At 42.1% G+C, this 22,067-nt stretch overlaps 1 protein-coding gene across 9 annotated transcripts in view; it reads right to left on the bottom strand.

Moving 5' to 3' along the window:
* The window catches only part of LOC112232975 (utrophin-like), a 169,966-nt gene that overhangs the window by 38,269 nt on the left and 109,630 nt on the right, over positions 1-22,067 (bottom strand). For all 9 annotated transcript variants that reach the window (XM_042321891.1, XM_042321885.1, XM_042321883.1 and 6 more), the window contains exons 14-16: positions 11,809-11,975; positions 9,650-9,761; positions 5,241-5,377 (exon numbers count right to left, since the gene is read on the bottom strand). In XM_042321891.1, coding sequence (XP_042177825.1) covers positions 5,241-5,377; positions 9,650-9,761; positions 11,809-11,975 — 416 coding nt within the window. The remainder of the gene's footprint in view (positions 1-5,240; positions 5,378-9,649; positions 9,762-11,808; positions 11,976-22,067) is intronic.

The raw sequence follows: 22,067 nt of genomic DNA, 5'->3' as shown, positions 1-22,067 counted from the left end.
AAGTTAGATCATTCCTTGTGTTATAGTTCGCAATAAGAAAGTGGAGACATTCAAACGCAAAACGCTGAATCGTGGATGTGTGTGTCTCGCATTGGTAAAGAAAGCTGCAGTCACTTCTCTGCCAAAATGAGACTCCTATTGTACATGATCACTCAGTGAAGGAGAGATTTTGCTATTTGGGACTGCTGTCTGCAGTCTGCTAGCACTTTGTGCACCCCCGTTAACTGGTGACATAAGGACGTTTTTTTTAGAGAGGACAACACCAACTAGGGTTTCAGTAGATTTTTTTCAAAACCAGACACACTGCTGTGATGAGACGGTTTTCTCTCCTCCAATTTTTCTCATGACAGGCTGGATGGGTGCCATCTTATGAAAAAGATGAAGAGAGCGAGGGAGGAAGGAGAGAGGGCGACCTTTGGAGCGTTTAGCTCTGACTAATGTTGGTGCTGCTGCTGTATAGAGCACAGTCAGAACAGGCAGCAGGAGTAAGGGGCCTGGAGAGTCAGTGATGCTGGGCCTTAAGAGTTCACTTTTCCCTGGGATGGCAGCAGGCCAAAGGACAGCGCAACTACAGCCAACCTCCCTGGATATACTGAGTAACCACATTTAACCACCGTGATCTACAGGAATGATATTGTCACTGTCAACAACCAGCAACTATAGAAAAAAAGTTTGAAATTCACAATGATCACATGACAAACACAAACATGTTCAATGTATACCCCTGATATAGAATAGTCGTAATACACTTAGTAGCCCCTTTCTGACAAAATGTGAAGGAATAACTGTTGGCTTAACTATTTTCTGGTAAAAACAATTCTTCAAATTATTTTTAAACACATTGCATAAAAAAAACAGATGAATTGAAATTCACACCTAAACAAAAACTTGTCTCTGCATTGAAGCATGTCCCTGGCACCATCAGGGAGACTTTGTTTGTGTGTGTGTCTGTGTGTGTGTGTGTGTGTGTGTGTGTGTGTGTGTGTGTGTGTGTGTGTGTGTGTGTGTATTAGGGAAATGGACTGACTGGTATGTACAAAGCCAACAGTAGACTCCCACACTGACTCTGAAAATGAAGGGGAGGGAAGGGCATTTTCATATGCAAAGCCTTGATCACATGATGTTGTGTGTGCAGAGTGCTGCATATACTGTGGTGTCAAATGTGATACCATACAGAGATGTTGCTGGAGTTTCTACAACTAGCCTACATGGCACACCACCATACACACACCCACACCCACACACACACACACACTGTCTGTTGCATTTGTTGAGTGTTCCATACTGTAGCAAAAGGTTTTCCTTATCATTATTGTTTGCATGATGTTGTGTTTATATATATTTTTTTTCACTGAATACCAAAACACGTATTAAATCCAATTCAATCCTGATTATTTCAAACACACTTGTATGCCAGTGCAGCCCAACAGGTCTTGAGGGAGCTGTCCTGACACTCACTTTTTAACTTAAATCTATTTTGGGATAGGGGGCAGCATTTTCACTTTTGGATGAATAGCGTGCCCAGAGTGAACTGCCTCCTACTCTGTCCCAGATGCTAATATATGCATATTATTATTCGTATTGGATAGAAAACACTCTGAAGTTTCTAAAACTGTTTGAATGATGTCTGTGAGTATAACAGAACTCATATGGCAGGCGAAAACCTGAGAAAAATCCAGCCAGGAAGTGGGACATCTGAGGTTTGTAGCCTTTCAAAGCTTGGCCTCCCGAATACACATTGCGATATGGATGAAGTTGCACTTCCTACGGCTTCCACTAGATGTCAACCGTCTTTAGAAACTTGAATGAGGATTCTACTATAAAGGAGGGGCTCATGAGACCTCTTTGAGTCAGTGTTCTGGCAGAGTGCCTTGGTTTCATGACGCGCGCTCCAGACAGTTACCTGTCGTTCCAGTGCTTTTCTTCAGACATAGGATTTCTCCGGTTGGAACATTATTGATGTTTTATGTTAAAAACATCCAGAAGATTAATTCTGTACATCGTTTGACATGTTTCTAAAGGACTGTAACGGAACTTTTCAAGTTTTTGTCTGGACTAAGTGCCTGCGCTTCATGAAGATGGATTACTGGGCTGAACACGCTAACAACAAGTGGCTATTTGGACATAAATGATGGACTTTATGGAACTTTATGGAACAAATCAATCATTTATTGTCAAACTGGGATTCCTGGGAGTGCCTTCTGATGAAGATCATCAAAGGTAAGTGAATATTTATGGTGTAATTTCTAACTTCTGTTGACTCCAAAATGGCGGATATTCCTCTGGCTGTTTTGGGTTCTGAGCGCCGTTCTCAGATTATGCTTTTTCCGTAAAGTTTAAAACAAATCTGACACAGCGGTTGCATTAAGGAGAAGTCTATCTTTAATTCTGTGAATAACAGTTATTTTATCAATGTTTATGATGAGTATTTCTGCAAACTCTCCGGATGTTTTGGAATCAAAACATTACTGCACGTAACGCGCCAATGTAAATATGCACAGTATCGAACAAAACATACATGTATTGTGTAACATGATGTCCTATGAGTGCCTTCTGATGAAGACCATCAAAGGTTAGTGATTCATTTTATCTATATTTCTGCATTTTGTGACTCCTCTCTTTGGCTGGAAAAATGTCAGTTTTTTTTTTGACTTGGCTATTACCCAACATAATTATATGTTGTGCTTTCGCTGTAAAGCATTTTTGAAATCGGACATGATGGGTAGATTAACAAGATGTTTATCTTTCATTTGCTGTATTGGACTTGTTAATGTGTGAAAGTTACATATTTCTAAAAACTATTTTTGAATTTCGCGCGCTGCCTTTTCAGAGGAATGTTGTGGAGGGGTTCCACTGGCAGAACGCCTGCCCTAGAAAGGTTAACAATGTCTGTTAACAATGTTCTTTCCTCCCCTCTCCTCTCATCCTCTAGCACCCTCTCCTCTCCTCTATAAGGGGGGGTAAACAACACATTTGCACTCCGACACCTTTCCTTGCTTGACAGACAGACAGAGAGGGTGCTGGGAACAAAGAACCACTGCCATATGTTCAGGAGGAATTTCATTAGCCCGCGCTCACTACTGCCGCCTCTGCTCGGGTTGACAGAAGTGTGTGTGTGTGTTTGTGTTTGTCAGAACGTGTACATCTCTGTGTTATTGTGTGTTATTGACTCCACACAAAAGTCTGAGTTAATGTGATTTAAAATGAGTCCCCAAATGCACGCTCTCAAACTCCAACCCACACAACTCCTAAACTCATCAGACTCCCTGCTAGAGTTAATGTAGTGTACAGCCTTATCCTGAGCTCTCACAAATAAGGGTGGTGAACGACACATAACACAGCAAGGTAGGTGGCTCCAATGCGTCTTTCAAATTAACATATGTCTCTTTGTTAGAAATCCTATTTGTCGTGTAATGAAGGAAGAGCAGGTGGGAGGGAGTTAACAGTGTGTGTGATTATTTTTTGAATAGTCATATTTCTACAAGCCACCATTTCCTTTGCAGCATTTTAAAGAATCCCTTCCCGATTTTCAACCTTTTCTCCACCTTTTAAAGGCATTTGTCAAATACGCACCACTGCAGGTGGTACACTATATTTACTAAAGTATGTGGACACCCCTTCAAATTAGTGGATTCGGCTATTTCAGCCACACCTGTTGCTGACAAGTGTATAATATCAAGCACACAATCATGCAATCTCCATAGACTAGCATTGGCAGTAGAATGGCCTTACTGAAGAGCTTAGTGACTTTCAATGTGGCACCGTCATAGGATGCCACCTTTCAGATTTCTGCCCTGCTAGAGCTGCTATCAACTGTAAGTGCTGCTATTGTAAAGTGGAAGTGTCTCGGAGCAACAATGGCTCAGCCGCAAAATGGTGGGCCACACAAGCTTACAGAATGGGACCACCGAGTGCTAAAGCGTGTAAAAAATCATCTGGCTTTGGGTGCAACACTCACTACCAAGTTCCAAACTGCCTCTGGATGCAATGTCAGCACAATAACTGTTCGTCGGGAGCTTCATGAAATGGGTTTTCATGGCCGAGCAGCCACACAGACAAGCCTAAGATCAGCATGCACAATGCCAAGAATAGGCTGGAGTGGTGTAAAGCTCGCAGCCATTGGACTCTGGAGCAATGGAAATGCATTCTCTGGAGTGATGAATCACGCTTCACCATCTGGCAGTCCGACAGACAAATCATATTTTGGCGGATGCCAGGTATATGCTACCTGCCCCAATGCATAGTGCCAACTGTAAAGTTTGGTGGAGGAGTAATAATGGTCTGGGGCTGTTTTTCATAGTTCGGGCTAGGCCCGTTAGTTCCAGTGAAGGGAAATTTTAATGCTACAGTATTCAATGACATTCTAGACAACACTGTGCTTCCAATTGTGTGGCAACAGTTTGGTAAAGGCCCTTTCCTGTTTCAGCATGACAATGCTCCTGTGCACAAAGCGATGTCCATACAGAAAAGGATTGTCAAGATTGGTGTGGAGGAACTTGACCCGCCTGCAGAGAGCCCTGACCTTAACCCCATCGAACACCTTTGGGATGAATTGGAACACCGACTGCAAGCCAGGCCTAATCGCCCAACATCAGTGCTCGATCTCAATATCAATGATTTTGGAAATAGAATTTCGAAGAACCGGTGTCCACATACTTTTGGTAATGTATTTTATGTCTTAGGCACAGAGAGAGGAGGGAGGAAAAGCAAGACAGAGTGGAATGAGGATGGTGGGGTAATCGATCTGAGGAGTGGCTGCATAGATCTGGAATGTGCGTGTGTGTGTGTGTCTGTGTGAAGGAGAGAGAGAGAAAGAGAGAGAGACGTACAAAGACAGAAAGATACTGATAGAGGAGGATATATCAAAAAGGGGTGAGATAAAGAGATGTGGGGAGAAAGAGAGACATTCGTTGAAGCTACTAGTTGATGGAGACAGTGAGGGGGACATAACTCACACCTCCCACCACCTGACTCTAGCATCTGCATAATCTGCAATAGTTAAACACCATTACTGAGGATTTATGTGTGTCTGCGCGAGCGACCAGCGTAAATCCAGACAGACTCACTCCACAGCAGAGCAGCAACCCTGTGCTACAGCTCTGTGCTACACAGGAGATAAATTGCCCAAGTCTGCCAGAGGGTATAACGCTCCGCAGACAGGTAAATAAGCACACAGGGAGTGTAAATTAAAGTCTTGACAGGAGGGCAACACAACGAGACCATCCCTTCAAGGCACTTACATCTCCATACTGTCTCCATCAAGAACAGTCTGGACTGGTAAATAGCCCAAACGGGGGTGCTTGGCAAAGTACTTCTTGGAGCGGAACTTGTTTTTCAGCACCTTGGTGAAATCACGCATGTCCTCACCTGACGTGGTCTGGAGGAGAGAGAGAGAGGAGAAAGATTGTAAGACGGAGAGGAGGAAGTGTGTGTTAAATGTATGTTTTTTTCTGGCTGTGTTCCTCGTTAATGGGTTAATTAGCAACCAAATTTCAAATCATATCCAATTGTATTTGTCACGTGGCGAATACAACAGGTGTAGACCTTACCGCGAAATGCTTACTACAAGCCCTTAACCAACAATGCAGTTCAAGAAATAGAATTAAGAAAATATTTACAAAATTAACTAAAGTTAAAAATAAAATAAAAAGTAACAATAAAATAACGAGGCTATATACAGGGAGTACCGGTACCAAGTCAATGTGCGGGGGTACAGGTTAGTTGAGGTAATTTGTTAATGTACTGTAGGTAGGGGTAAAGGGACTATGCATAGATAATTAACAGCAATTAGCAGCAGTGTAAAAACAAAAGGGGAGGGGGTGTCAATGTAAATAGTCCATTTGGCCATTTGATTAATTGTTCAGCAGTCTTATGGCTTGGGGGTAGAAGCTGTTAAGGAGCCTTTTGGATATAGACTTGTTGCTGCGGTACCGCTTGCCGTGCGGTAGTAGATAGAACAGTCTATCAATTTGGTGACTGGAGTCTGACAATTTTTTGGGCCAAATTGTTTGGGACACCGCCTAGTATATAGGTCATGGATGGCAGGAAGATTGGCCCGAGTGATGTACTGGGCTGTACGCACCACCCTGTGTAGTCTTTGATGCAACAAGTCAGGATGCTCTCGATGGTGCAGCTGTATAACGTTTTGAGGATCTTGGGACCCATACCAAGTATTTTCCTGAGGGTAAAATATTTTCTTCACGACTATCTTGGTGTGTTTGAACCATGATAGTTTGTTGGTGATGTGGACACCAAGGAAACTCTCGACCCAATCCACTACAACCCGGTCAATGTTAATGGGGGCCTGTTTGACCCTCCTTTTCCTACAGTCCACAATCAGCTACTTTGTCTTACTCAAATTGAGGGAGAGGTTGTTGTCCTGGCACCACACCCCCAGGTCTCTGACCTCCAACCGAAAGGATGTCTTATAGTTGTCGGGGATCAGGCCTTCCACTGTTGTGTCATCATCCAACTTGATGATTTTGTTGGAGTCGTGCTTGGCCACGCAGTCGTGGGTGAACAGGAAGTACAGGATGGGAACTAAGCACACACGCCCGAGGGGCCCCAGTGTTGAGGATCAGGGTGGCAGATGTGTTTTTGCCTACCCTTACCACCTGGGCGTGGCCCATCAGGAAGTCCAGGATCCAGTTGCAGAGGGAGGTGTTTAGTTCCAGGGTCCATAGCTTAGTGCTGAGCTTTGTGAGCACTTTGGTGTTGAATGTCGAGCTGTAGTCAATGAACAGCATTCTCACATAGATGTTCCTTTTGTCCAGGTGGGAAAGGGCAGTGTGGAGTGCAATAGAGATTGCATCTGTGGATCTGTTGGGGCGGTATGCAAATAGGAGTGGGTCTAGGATTTCCGGGATGAGGGTGTTGATGTGAGCCATGACGAGCCATTCTAAGCACTTCATGGCTACCGACCTGTATGCTACGGAGTGGTAGTCATTTAGGCAGATTATCTTTGGTTTCTTGGGCACAGGGACTATGCTTGAAACGTAGGTATTACAGACTTGGTCAGGGAGAGGTTGAAAATGTCAGTGAAGACACTTGCCAGTTGGTCCGTGCATGCTTTGAGTACACATCCTAATAATCCGTCTTGCCCCGTGGCCTCATGAATGTTGACCTGTTTAAAGGTCTTGCTCACATTGGCTACGGAGAGTGTGATCACACAGTCTTCCGGAACAGCTCGTGCTCTCATGCATACTTCTGTGTTGCTTGCCTCAAAGCAAGCATAAAAGGCATTTAGCTCGTCTGGTAGGCTCGCGTCACTTGGCAGCTCGAGGCTGGGTTTCTCTTTGTAATCCGTAATAGCTTGCAAACCCTGCCACATCCGACGAGCATCAAAGCTGGTGTAGTAGGATTAAATCTTAATCCTGTATTGAAGGAGTTTTCACATAGGCTGAGCACATGTTGGCATCTTTTCCTTCTCTCCGAGGTCCGACTCATCAAAAACCGTCTCAATTTGGTTGAGATCGGGGGATTATCAGCTTATTTTATGCAGCACTCTATCACTCTCCTTCTTGATCAAATAGCCCTTACATAGCCTGAGAGTTCACTGTGTCACCAGCAAAGCACCCTCACACCACAAGACCCCCTCCTCCATTTTCTACCGTGGGAAATACACATGCAGAGATCATCCTTTGACCTACACCGCTTCTCACAAAGACATGGTGGTTGGAAACAAATATCTCCAATTCGGACTCCAGACCAAAGGACAAATTTCCATTGGTCTAATGTTCATTACTCGTGTTTCTTGGCCCTAGCAAGTCTCTTCTTATTATTGTTGTCCTTTAGTAGTGGTTTCTTTGCAGCAATTCGACCATGAAGGCCTGATTCACAGAGTCTAAATGCTGTGAAGCATTTATTTTGCATGCAATTTCTGGGGCTGGTAACTCTAATGATCTTAGCCTCTGCAGCAGAAGTAACTCTGGGTCTTCCATTCCTGTGGCGGTCCTCATGAGAGCCAGTTTCATCATAGCGGTTGATGTTTTTTAAGACTGCACTTGAAGAGACTTTCAAAGTACTTGAAATGTTCCGTATTTCTTAAAGTAATGACGGATTATCGTTTCTCTTTGTTTATTTGAGCTTTTCTTGCCATTATATGGACCTATTATCTCCCTACCTTGTCACAACACAACTGATTGTCTCAATCGCATTAACCAGTTGGATTTAGGGGGCGCTATTTTAATTTTTGGATGAAAAATGTTCCCGTTTTAAACAAGATATTTTGTCACGAAAAGATGCTCGACTATGCATATAATTGACAGCTTTGGAAAGAAGCCACTCTGATGTTTCCAAAACTGCAAAGATATTGTCTGTGAGTGCCACAGAACTGATGTTACAGGCGAAACCCAGATAAAAAAACAACCAGGAAGTGCCGCATTTTTTGAAACCTCCTCATGCCAATGACTCCTTATATGGCTGTGAATGAGCTACCAATGAGCTTACGTTTTCCACGTTTTCCCCAAGGTGTCTACAGCATTGTGACGTCTTTTTAGGCATTTCCCTTGAAGAATGGCTGTAAGGGACCATATATGGCATGTGGTCACATGGTGTCTCCCGCAGAAAACCTTGCGTAAAATTTTTCCAATCGCTTCTTATGAGAAACCAACTGCCTCGACGGATATATTATCGAATATATTTGTTAAAAACACCTTGAGGATGGATCCTAAACAACGTTTGCTGTGTTTCTGTCGATATTATGTAGCTAATTTTGAAAAAAGTTTGGCGTTATAGTTGTAGCATTTTTCGGTCGATTTCTCAGCCAAGCATGGTGAGGAAACGGGAGCTTTTTCGCCTACAAAAATAATCTTTTTGGAAAAAAGGAACATTTGCTATCTAACTGGGAGTCTCCTGAGTGAAAGCATCCAAAGTTCTTCAAAGGTAAATGATTTAATTTGGTTGCTTTTCTTATTTTGTGAAAATGTTGCCTGCTGCCAGCAGAGCCTAGCATAGCATTATGCCATGATAAACTTACACAAATGCTTGTCTAGCGTTGGCTGTAACGCATATTTTGAAAATCTGAGATGACAGTGTTGTTAACAAAAGGCTAAGCTTGTGTTTGAATATATTTATTTCATTTCATATGCGATTTTCATGATTAGGAAAAGTTTCTAGGGTTATTTATGTCCGTTGCGTTATGCTAATGCGTTTGAGGCTATGATTACGCTCCCGGATACGGGTTTGCTCGTCGCAAGAAGTTAAGAAATAAATAATTTCCACAAAATAACTTCTTAAGGCACACATGTTAATTGAAACGCATTCCACATACCTCAAGCTGGTTGAGAGAATGCCAACAGTGTGCAATGTTGTTAACAAGGTGGCTACTTTAAATACTAAAACTAAAAATAAATATATTTTGACTTGTTTCACACTTTTTTGGTTACTTCATGATTCCGTATGTGTTATTTCATAGTTTTGATGTCTTCAATACTATTCTACAATGTAAAAAATAGTTTTAAAAAACCCTTGAATGAGAACCTCTCTCTCTCTCTCTCAGAAATTATAAACATTATTTAAAGGTTTGTTCAGTCAAATACAATTTGCTCCGGGCTCCTGAAGTTGATGTAGCTGGCAGGACAAGTTGCAAAACTAGTGATTTGTTGAATGAGGTTGCACAGAGGTGTGTGTGTATGTGTGTGTTCCTCACCGGCGTGCAGTACTCCACCATGGGGTAGTTGAGCTTGTGGCCCTTGGCGGTTCGTCCAGAGAAGAAGCAGCTCTGACACACGTCATAGTTAAAGTGCTTCAGACTGCGATACCTAGGGAAAAACAAGATAATAAGAGTAATGATTCCGTCAAACAGATTCCTCCATTGCCCAATCTTGTTCTTTCATGTGTCTTGCATATGCTATCGCAATTCCAGGGCCTCCTGTCATCACGTTCTCTCTCCAATCCCTCTGCTAAGATCGAAATGAAGCACCTGCAGCTCTATCCCAAAACACCTTTTCATTGTACTCAAATCAGAATATATAAGACATTCGTAAGACAACTGTATATTAAGATGGACCGAATTCATGCGCAACATCAGAAGTCTTCCATCCCTCTGCTTCTCTCTCCTCTAACACACCCAAGGTGATTTGAGTGATGACAGAGCCCGTAGCAATGCATCAGACAGTAGAGCACAGTATACCACACGTCCCACTACAAAGCAACCTTTTCATTAGCCCTCCCTCCCATTAGCCTTCATTCCCTCCCTCCCTCCCTCCCGACAGACAACCAAGGGAATGTGTTGTGTCAAATGTCTTCTAGTGTTTCACTCAGACATTCTCTAGCTGGTGTAACTACTTAGTGAGTAACCAGAAATACACAACACTAGACAGTAGATTCTGGCTAGCATCGTGTTGTGTTTTATTCTGCTCCCATTCTGTGACTGATGTCAGATCCCCTCGCCATCAAAGGCAGAACAGGAGAGTTAAGTGAATAGTTGTAAAAGAGGATGACAGCAAACAATAGTGTTTAGCCTGTGGACATCTTTGAACTCAGCTCATCACAGGGAGGTCTTTGGAATCAGAAGAGTGTGATTATGTTAAACTACTGACATATCAGCCGGCGGTGTTGGTTCATTTGTGTGAAAGAGACCTTTAGGAGTCTTTTGAGACCCCCAGTATCACAGGGGTGGTCTGTTATGCACTGTTTGTGGATGTCTGCGTCTGTGTGTGTGTGTACGTGCGTGTCCAAGCGCTTGTGATTATAGATGTCCTCCTCCAGTTGGTATTTAGTCAGAAGTTTATGATCTGCTGACATTTAGATAAATGCCTGCCCTCCAGAGCAGGCCTGCCCTTTCTGCCTTTCTGCTCTACTCTACTAGAGCAGGGAGACCAGCATGCATGAACCCACTGTGTGTGTGTGTGTGCGTGCGTGTAGGGGGGGACAAAAATAGATAAGATCTTCCTACCGTGGAAAGGAAAATATCTGTCTATTAATTTAAAAATCACCCTGATTAACTCTTTAGTCTTATCCCAGTTGAACTATTTGCTTATGGCCTGGCGACATTTTTAAATTTAATGAGCACATTTTTTTCTCCATTTAATTTGGAATGGCAAGCCAGACAAAATGAAGTCTGCCTATTTATATAATGACCTTAAATCTGAACTGGTTTTCTGAAAGATTAGTATGTCTCAAAATGCCTTAAAATTTCCCAGATTGACTGACCTTCATGCCTTAAAGCAATGATGGACTGTTATTTCTCTGTGCTTATTTGAGCTGTTCTTGCCATAATATGGACATAGTCTTTACCAAATAGACCTAACTTCTGTATACCAAACCTACCTTGTCCATATGTGATATTTCATAGTTTTGATGTCTTCGCTATTATTCTACAATGTAAGAAAAAATCATTTAAAAATAAAGAAAAAGCCTTGAATGAATAGGTGTGTCCAAATGTTTTGACTGGTACTGTATGGCAAAACAAACAAAATAGAAATATGTATGTTTAAGTTGGAAGTAGAAGCCTAAGTGTTGTTGTCCGTTTGTTTACTCCAATTAGGGATTCATGTCAGGGTTACGGGAAAATAATGAAGGAAATATATATATTTTTTAAAGATATATAATTTATATATATATACTGTGGGGAAATATATCCCCAAAAATATATATATATATATATATTTCCCAAAAATATATGGGGGATTGGAAATTACGCAGACAATTAAATTGATGGAAACCACTCTATCTGCAACCAATCTATCTGCAATTTTAATGCTGATCTACCGCCCCCCCCCAAAAGAAAAAAAGAAAAAGGAACTAACATCAAAGTTGCTGTGTGTGTTCACATTTGTGCCTATATGCGTTTGTGTGTATTTTTACCTGAACCCTACAATGGGACACTCTTTACAGATGTTACACTTGGCCTGGTGCTTGGCGGTCTCAGCAGCCGCCACTCTATGTAGCACAGGAAGCCACACAACAGACTGGGGCTCCAGTCTCATCCAATCAACAAACTGCCTGGGCTCCAGCACCACCTTATTGGTCACCTGGACAGGAAGAGGAGAGAGGAATTGGAGATTTCAAGTCAAAGTGAATTCAACAACTAGGTTGAAGCCAAAATGTCACTCTATTCCCTATATACAGTGGGGCAAAAAAGTATTTAGTCAGCCACCAATTGTGCAAGTTCTCCCACTTAAAAAGATGAGAGAGGCCTGTAATTTTCATCATAGGTACACTTCAACTAATCCAGAAAATCACATTGTAGGATTTTTAATGAATATATTTGCAAATTATGGTGGAAAATTAGTATTTGGTCCCCTACCAACAAGCAAGATTTCTGGCTCTTACAGACCTGTAACTTCTTCTTCAAGAGGCTCCTCTGTCCTCCACTCATTACCTGTATTAATGGCACCTGTTTGAACTTGTTATCAGTATAAAAGACACCTGTCCACAACCTCAAAAAGTCACACTCCAAACTCCACTATGGCCAAGACCAAAGAGCTGTCAAAGAACACCAGAAACAAAATTGTAGACCTGCACCAGGCTGGGAAGACTGAATCTGCAATAGGTAAGCAGCTTGGTTTGAAGAAATCAACTGTGGGAGCAATTATTAGGAAATGGAAGACATACAAGACCACTGATAATCTCCCTCGATCTGGGGCTCCACGCAAGATCTCACCCTTGTGGGGTCAAAATGATCACAAGAACGGTGAGCAAAAATCCCAGAACCACACGGGGGGACCTAGTGAATGACCTGCAGAGAGCTGGGACAAAAGTAACAAAGCCTACCATCAGTAACATACTATGCCGCCAGGGACTCAAATCCTGCAGTGCCAGACGTGTCCCCCTGCTTAAGCCAGTACATGTCCAGGCCCGTCTGAAGTTTGCTAGAGAGCATTTGGATGATCCAGAAGAAGATTGGGAGAATGTCATATGGTTAGATGAAACCAAAATATAACTTTTTGGTAAAAACTCAACTCGTCGTGTTTGGAGGACAAAGAATGCTAAGTTGCATCCAAAGAACACCATACCTACTGTGAAGCATGGGGGTGGACACATCATGCTTTGGGGCTGTTTTTCTGCAAAGGGACCAGGACGACTGATCCGTGTAAAGGAAAGCATGAATCACATTGTAAAAATCCTACAATGTGATTTTCTGGAATTTTTTTTCTCATTTTGTCTGTCCTAGTTTTTAAGTGGGAGAACTTGCACAATTGGTGGCTGACTAAATACTTTTTTGCCCCACTGTATAGTGCACTACTTTTGACCAGGACCCATAACAGTGCACTATACTGGGAACAGGGTGAAATTTCAGGCACAGCCCTAGTGTCAGACCTATATTCCTTACCATTTACAGAGGTATTAAATCCTTTTACACCTCGAGATCGCTGCTGTCCAAAATACAGCAAACACACCTGACCTTTCAGTTGCCACGGCTACCCACAAGGTCAGTGAGTATACACAGAGGGAAGAGAGAGACTATACAGACATGCCTGGTGCCCAAAAAATATTACACATTTTGCGCAGCGAGAGTTGAGTGAGTACGAAGGGGGTCCACATCCTGGAGTCCACATCAAACGTACAAAACATGACAAAGTACAGAACAAGAGTTATAAATTAGAAAGACACCAAGAGACAACAAAAACACAGATGTTTATCTGTTTTTTTAAGTTGAACTCGCTTTTTGCTTGAGGAACCACGACATGGCTCTATACAGTTGAAGTCGGAAGTTTACATACACTTAAGTTGGAGTCATTAAAACTTGTTTTCAACCACTCCACAAATTTCTTGTTCACAAACTATAGTTTACACAAGTTGGTTAGGACATCTACTTCATGCATGACACAAGTAATTTTTTCAACAATTGTTTACAGAAAGATTATTTCACATAATACACACTATCACAATTCCAGTGGGTCAGAAATGTACATACACTAAGTTGACTGTGCCTTTCAACAGCTTGGAAAATTCCAGAAAATGATGTCATGGCTTTAGAAGCTTCTGATAGGCTAATTGACATAATTTGAGTCAATTGGATGCTTACCTGTGGATGTTTACCTGTGGATGTGTTTCAAGGCCTACCTTCAAACTCAGTGCATCTTTGCTTGACATCATGGGAAAATTAAAAGAAATCAGCCAAGACCTCAGAAAATAAATTGTAGACCTCCACAAGTCTGGTTCATCCTTGGGAGCAATTTCCAAATGCCTGAAGGTACCACGTTCATCTATACAAACAATAGTATGCAGGTATAAACACCATGCGACCACACAGCTGTCACACCGCTCAGGAAGGAGACGCATTCTGTCTCCTAGAGATGAACGTACTTTGGTGAGGAAAAGTACAAATCAATCCCAGAACAACAGCAAAGGACCTTGTGAAGATGTTGGAGGAGACAGGTACAAAAGTATCTATATCCACAGTAAAACGAGTCCTATATCAACATAACCTAAAATGCCACTCAGCAAGGAAGAAGCCACTGGTCCAAAACCACCATAAAAAAGCCAGATTATGGTTTGCAACTGCAAATGGGGACAAAGATCATAATTTTTGGAGAAATATCCTCTGTTCTGATGAAACAAAAATAGAACTGTTTGGCCATAATGACTATCATTATGTTTGGAGGAAAAAGGGGGAGGCTTGCAAGCCAAAGACACCATCCCAACCAACCATGAAGCACAGAGGTGGCAGCATCATGTTGTGGGGGTGCTTTGCTGCAGGAGGGACTGGTGCACTTCAGAAAATGGAAGGCATCATGAGGATGGAAAATGATGTGGCTATATTGGTCGCAAATGGGTCTTCCAAATGGACAATGACCCCATGCAAACTTCCAAAGTTGTGGAAAAATAGCTTAAGGACAACAAAGTCAAGGTACCGGAGTGGCCATCCGAAAGCCCTGACCTCATTTGTGTAGAACATTTGTAAGCAGAACTGAAAAAGTGTGTGCGAGAAAGGAGAACTACAAACCTGACTCAGTTACTCCACTTCTGACAGGAGAAATGGGCCAAAATTCACCCAATTTATTGTGGGAAGCTTGTGGAAGGCTTCCCAAAATGTTTGACCCAAGTTAAACAATTTAAAGGCAATGCTACCAAATACTAATTGAGTGTATGTAAAATTCTGACCCACTGGGGATGTGATGAAAAAAAAAAGCTGAAATAAATAATTTTCTCTACTATTATTCTGACATTTCACATTCTTAAAATAAAGTGGTGATCCTAACTGACTTAAGACAGGGAATTGTTACGACAATTAAATGTCAGGAATTGTGAAAAACTGAGTTTAAATGTATTTGGCTAAGGTTTATGTAAACTTACGACTTAAACTGTATACAGGTAAGAGACTAGCTACAGTTTCAGATATTTTCTAATTTTGGAAGAAAGTTGCTTATATTGCAAGTTAAATCATACTGTTAGCTAGCTGTCATTAGAGGACTGGGTCGCTAACTACCCTTGTTATCTCAGAATGCCATTTCACATGGCTAGTTATATCCTTAACTAGCTAAATAGCGAACATTGAAACTATATGCTTAACTTTAGCTAGCTGTGACAATCCATTTGTATTGCTAGTACTCTATGGTTTGGGATTATGCTTAATTGTCTAGCTAGTTAGCTAGCTCCAGGTATAAACAAAAGACACCAAGATAAAGCTGACTGTTAGCTAGCTAGCTGACGTTAGAATGCTGGCTCGGTAGCTAACATTACGTTTATGATCTGTGTGTAGTGATGTTATGTCACATGCCATTTCACGTTGCTATTATAGCCTAATGTTAGCTTGCTGTCTTTCTTTTAACCTATTTGGTTAACTCCTAGCTAGCTATGACAATCGGTTTTTATTGCTAGTACTGGGATTATGGACTGGGATTATGGTTCATTGTCTAAACTAAAGACTCCACTTCGCCAGATGTGTTATCATTTTAACTTCCAGTTTCCAAGATTATGTTTCTGTTTGCAGTGCTGCTGCTCTGCACATTTGTTAGCTAAGTGAATTTGTTAGGTAAGTGAAATTTACCTGATAATGACGCATTAAAAAATGATATTACGTTTAACATGACATTTTCTTTTCATTAACTTATATTATTGTTATTTTGTTGTATGCAGGTGCACTATCCTTCTGACCCAATGCAGCCAGGTCCCATCTACTTTTTCACTCTTCAAAATTTGGCTTGTTCTGTGTCTGCTGTGCAGGGATACCACAACTGACTTGCCTAGTTAAATAAAGGTCTAAATCATATAAAATACGCATCAGCAACCACCATTAATGAAGTCACTGAAACCCACTTCTTCGGGATAGGGGGCAGTATTTTCACATCCGGATGAAAAGCATTCCCAAAGTAAACTGCCTGTTACTCAGGCCCAGAAGCTAGGATATGCATATGCATAGTGGATGTGGATAGAACACACTTTAAAGTTTCTAGAGCTGTTCAAATCAAATCTGTGAGTATAACAGAACTGATTTCGCAGGCGAAACCCCGAGCACAATCCATCCAGGGAAATTTTGATTTTAGGTCATTGTGTTTTCCAATGCTTTTCTATGGGAATCTTGATTTATTAGGGCCCAGATTGCAGTTCCTATGGCTTCAACTAGATGTGAACAGTCTTTAGAAATTGGTCGATGTTTTTCTTTTGAGAAATGAAGAAGTAATGCTGTTTTTTGTACGTGTCACTCTGAAGGTCTCTAGTATTTTGATGCGCGTGTACAGGAGCACACTGTGTTATTTTTCTTCGGTATTGGAAACTGTTTATCCCGTCTTAAATTTGATTGATTATTTACATTTTAGGATACCTGATCTTGGATTTGGAACGTTGTTTGAAATGTTTGGACCAGGTTTTCAGGTAATTTATTAGATACTTTGTAGTCATGTTGGAACCGGTGTATTTCTGAATCAAATGCGCTAAATAAATTGTCATTTTGGGGATACAAAGAAGGAATTTATCGAACAAAACTAACATTAATTTAGTCAATGAATTTAGTCAACCAAACAAAAATAAGGTAACGGGACATAAATGAGGGACTTTATCGAACAAATCAAACATTTATTGTGGAACTGGGATTCTGATGAAGATCATCAAAGGTAAGTGAATATTTATAATGCTATTTCTGACTAAAGTTTTTTTGAAATCTAACACAGCGGTTGAGAAGTGAATCTGCAAAATCACCGGATGTTTTGGAACTACTGAACATAACACACCAATGTAAACAGATTTTTGGATATAAATATGATCTTTTTCGAACAAAACATACGTGTATTGTGTAATATGTATAATAAGTACTTTGAGTGTCATCTGATGAAGATCATCAAAGGTTAGTGATTAATTTATCTCTATTTGTACTTTTTGTGACTCCTCTCTTTGGCTGGAAAAATGGCTGTGTTTTTCTGTGACTAGGTACTGACCTAACATAATCGTTTGGTGTGCTTTCTTCGTAAAACCTTTTTGAAATCGGACACTGTGGCTGGATTTACAGTTTATCTGTAAAAATTGTGTAAAATGCTTGTATGTTTGTGGAATTTTAATTATGGGATTTATGTTGTTTTGAATTTGGCACCCTGCAATTTCACTGGCTGTTGGCGAGGTGGGACGCTACCGTCCCACATATCCCAGAGAGGTTAACCCTTGCAAGGCTATCGGCCCAGACGGCATCACTAGCCGCGTCCTCAGATCATGAGCAGACCAGCTGGCTGGTGTGTTTCTGGACATATTCTCTTTACTGTCCCTAGTAAAGGATCATATCACCTCCACCTTACCTGTCACCCTAGACCCACTTCGATTTGCTTACCAACACAATAGGTCCACTGACATTGCAATCGCCATAACAGTGCACACTACCCTATCCCATCTCGACAAGAGGAATACCTATGCATGTAAGAATGCTGTTCATTGACTATAGCTCAGCATTGAACACTAAAGTACCCTCCAAGTTCATCATTAAGCTTGAAACCCTGGGTCTCAACCTTGCCCTGTGCAATTGGGTCATGGACTATCTGACCGGCCACCCCCAGGTGGTGAAGGTAGGAAACAACACTTTGCTGATCCTTAACACTCGGGCCCCACAAGGGTGCATGCTAGCCCTCTCCTGTACTCTCTGTTTACCCATGACTGCATGGCCATGCACGCCTCCACCTCAATCATCATGTTTGCAGACGACACAACAGTAGCAGGCTTGATTACCAACAATGACGAGACAGCATACAGGGGGAGGTGAGGGCACTCAGAGTGTGGTGTCAGCAAAACAGTCTCTCACTCAACGTCAACAAAACAAAGGAGATGATCGTGGAGATCAGAAAAGCAGAGGGAGCACCCCATCTATCCACATCGATGGGGTAGCAGTGGAGAAGGTGAAAAGTTTAAGTTCCTCGCCATACACATCAGGGACAAACTGAAATGGTCTACCTATGCGGACATTGTGGTGAAGAAGGTGCAAAGCGCCTCAGGAGGCAGAAGAAATTTGGTTTCTCACCTAAAACCCTCACAAACCTTTACAGATGCACAATTGAGAGCATCCTGTCGGGCTGTATCACCGTCTGGTACAGCATCTGCACCACCCACAACCGCAAACTTCCTGCCCTCCAGAACACCTACAGCACCCGATGTCACAGGAAGGCCAAAGACCCGAGCCACTGCCTGTTTCCCACCGCTACCATCCAGAAGGCGAGGTCAGTACAGGTGCATCAAAGCTGGGACCGAGAGACTGAAAAAAAGCTTCTATCTCAAGGCCATCAGACTGTTAATCATCCATCACTAACACCGAGAGGCTGCTGCCTACATACCGACTTGAAATCATTGCCCATTTAATAAAGGTATCACTAGTCACTTTAATACTGCAACTTTAATAATGTTTACATATCTTGTATTACTGATCTCATATGTACACAATGTATTTTATACCATCTATTGCATCTTGCCTATGCCGCTCTGTCATTGCTCAACCATATCTTTATATGTATATTTTCTTATTCCATTCCTTTACTTAGATTTGTGTGTATTAGGTAGTTGTTTGGAATTGTTAGATTACATGCTAGATATTGCTGTACTGTCGGAACTAGAACCACAAGCATTTCGCTACACTCGAAATAACATCTGCTAACCATGTATATGTGACCAATAAAATGTCATTTGATTTGAAATAAACATCACTTTCTTTTATAGTTTTTACTAGCGCCATGCTGCAGTTGTTGCCAGCATAAACTAGCTAGCTGGGAGGGCTCTTCTGGACGACTGACTGAACCAAATCCATTCGTCTCCACTTGACTCTCAGCTGTGCAACATACGTCATCAATTTCGGCACCAGGTGTGTCCATACAGCGTCTCCCAAGAGGGAACTCTCGGGTCTCGTGGAAGAAATTGTCCGCAGGTCACAAGATACTCACACACAAAGTGAGAATCACCATAGTTTTGGTCAATGAGGGGAAAGTTCAAAACCTTTTCCTGTGTGTGTGAGATCTCTGTTTTTTTACAGTGACCTCTAGCTGAGTGCCTCTGTTGGGGCTAAATGTCAGATATATGTGATTCAGCTCTGAGATCACACACACACAGACAGAAAGACATGGAGAACCAGTTCAGGAGTTGCAAGGCATTGAGCCAGAAAGCAGACACCACCGACCCGTCCCTAAATTTTCCTCCCTGTTTTCTCGTTCTCTCGTCTGTTTCCCCCTCCCTCCCTCATCCCTGAGTCCCTCCTGCCATCCAAGGGACAGAGTTACGGCACTTACAGATCAATTACCCGAAGGAAGTAGGGAGGGAGGGAGGATGGAGGGATGGCGAAAGAGGAAAATGGGAGGTCAAGGCCCGTAGAACAGGCCGTATTTATGGGCCCCCACCTCATTCATTACAGCCCCATTCAATCAAATGGAGTGGGTGACTGCACTGTGGCGGCTCTTCGCTGACTGGCTGATACAGGGAGGTTCAATGAACAGAGAGCGAGACAGAGAGAGAGAGAGGCTACTGGGCAGAGAGGCCAGAGCCATCAGTCACTCTCACCATGAACTTTAATGCATTATGAATTGTACCGTGAATATCACACCGTCTCGTTGTAATGGTGGTGGTGCGGATGATGGTGTGTGTGCGTGCATGTGTGTTCAAGTTTGTTTATTTGTCATATACAAAGGGAAAGGGCGATACCTAGACAGTTGTACAACTGAATGCATTCAACTGAAATGTGTCTTCCTCATATAACCCAACCCTTCTGAAAGTATTTAGACCCCTTCCCTTCGTTATGTTACAGCCTTATTCTAAAATTCATTAAATTACGTTTTCCCCCATCAATCTATACACAATATCCCATAATGACAAAGCAAAAACAGTTTTTTTTAAACTTCTGCATATATATTAAAAGTAAAAATAGAAATACCTTATTTACATAAGTATTCAGACCCCTTTTCTATGAGACTCGAAATTGAGCTCAGGTCCATCCTGTTTCCATTGATCATCCTTGATGTTTTTACAACTTGATTGGAGTCCGTCTGTGGTAAATTAAATTGATTGGACATTATCTGTCAATGTAAGGTCCCACAGTTGACAGTGCATGTCAGAGCAAAAACCAAGCCATGAGGTCAAAGGAATTGTCTGTAGAGCTCCGAGACAGGATTGTGTCGAGGCATAGATCAGGGGAAGGGTATCAAAACATTTCTGCATGACTGAAGGTCCCCAAGAACACAGTGGCCTCCATCATTCATGAATGGAAGAAGTTTGGGACCACCAAGACTCTTCCAAGAGCTGTCCACCTGGCCAAACTGAGCAATTGGGGGAGAAGGGCCTTGGTCAGAGAGATCCAGAGTTCCTCTGTAGAGATGGGAGAACCTTCCAGAAGGACAAACATCTCTGCAGCACTCCACCAATCAGGCCTTTATGGTAGTGTGGCCAGAGGGAAGCCACTCCTCAGTAAAAGGAAATATGACAGCCCGCTTGGACTTTGCCAAAAGGCACCTAAAGGACTCTCAGACATTGAAAAACATGATTCTCTAGTCTGATTAAACCAAGATTGAACTTTTGGGCCTGAATGCCAAGCGTCACTCCTAGAGGAAACCTGGCACCTCCCTATGGTGAAGCATGGTAGTGGCAGCATGATGCTGTGGGGATGTTTTTCAGCGGCAGGGAATGGAAGATTAGTCAAGAATGAGGGAAAGATGATTGGAGCGAACTACAGAGAGAGCCTTGATGAAAACCTGCTCCAGAGCTCTCAGGACCTCAGACTGGGGCGAAGGTTCAACAGGACAACAATCCTAACCACACAGCCAAGGCAACGCAGGATTGGCTTCAGGATAAGTCTCTGAATGTCCTTGAGTGGCCGAGCCCAGACTTGACCCCGATCAAACATCTCTGGAGAGACCTGAAAATAGCTGTGCAGCGACACTCCCCATTGAACCTGACAGAGCTTGAGAGGATCTGCAGAGAAGAATGGGAGAAACTCCCCGAGCTTGTAGCGTCATTACCCAAGAATACTTGAGGCATGTAATCGCTGGCAAAGGTGTTTCAACAAAGTGCTGAGTAAAGGGTCTGAATATGTGTGCAAATGTGATGTTTCAGTTTTTTTAATATATAGATTTGCAAAAATGTCTAAACTAGTTTTTGCTTTGTCATTATGTAGTATGATGAGGGGAAAAAACAATTTAATCAAATTCAGAATAAGGCCATAACCTAACAAATTGTGAAAAAAGTCAAGGGGTCTGAATACTTTCTGAATGCACTGTACACATGATATACATGGAGTACACAGCGCAAGGAAATGCTTATTGGCAGGCTCACCACTCAACATTGCAACAACAATAGGAAAGTAAATATGTGAATAAAAAAGTAATAACAATAAAAGCTTAATTAAGACAAATATAGTGTAAGGGGAAAGGGGACAAGGGTGTAATGAAGGGAGAGAATGGAAAGAGGTTGTAGGTAGATAAGGAGTGAGAGGAGGGGGAGTGTTGAGGCGATAGGAGAACGTACAGACAGTAAAGACATCTCCAGATCCGTAGCGGCTCCTGTTACACTGTATGACATTCCCAATGTCAGCCGCGCTCCATCACCCCACTATTTTGGGAGCCCGAGCAGCGAAATCTGGGATATTTATTGCTTACTAATTTAATTCTGCCAAAGAGTTTATGACTGACGAAACATGAGTCATGGGAAAAGAGAAAAATGAAAATGTGAAC

Source organism: Oncorhynchus tshawytscha, linkage group LG05 (genome assembly GCF_018296145.1).
Source record: "Oncorhynchus tshawytscha isolate Ot180627B linkage group LG05, Otsh_v2.0, whole genome shotgun sequence".
NCBI classification, from domain to species: Eukaryota; Metazoa; Chordata; class Actinopteri; order Salmoniformes; family Salmonidae; genus Oncorhynchus; species Oncorhynchus tshawytscha.
Note: the sequence above shows the minus strand (reverse complement) of the source record. Positions and strands in the feature narration are given on the sequence as shown.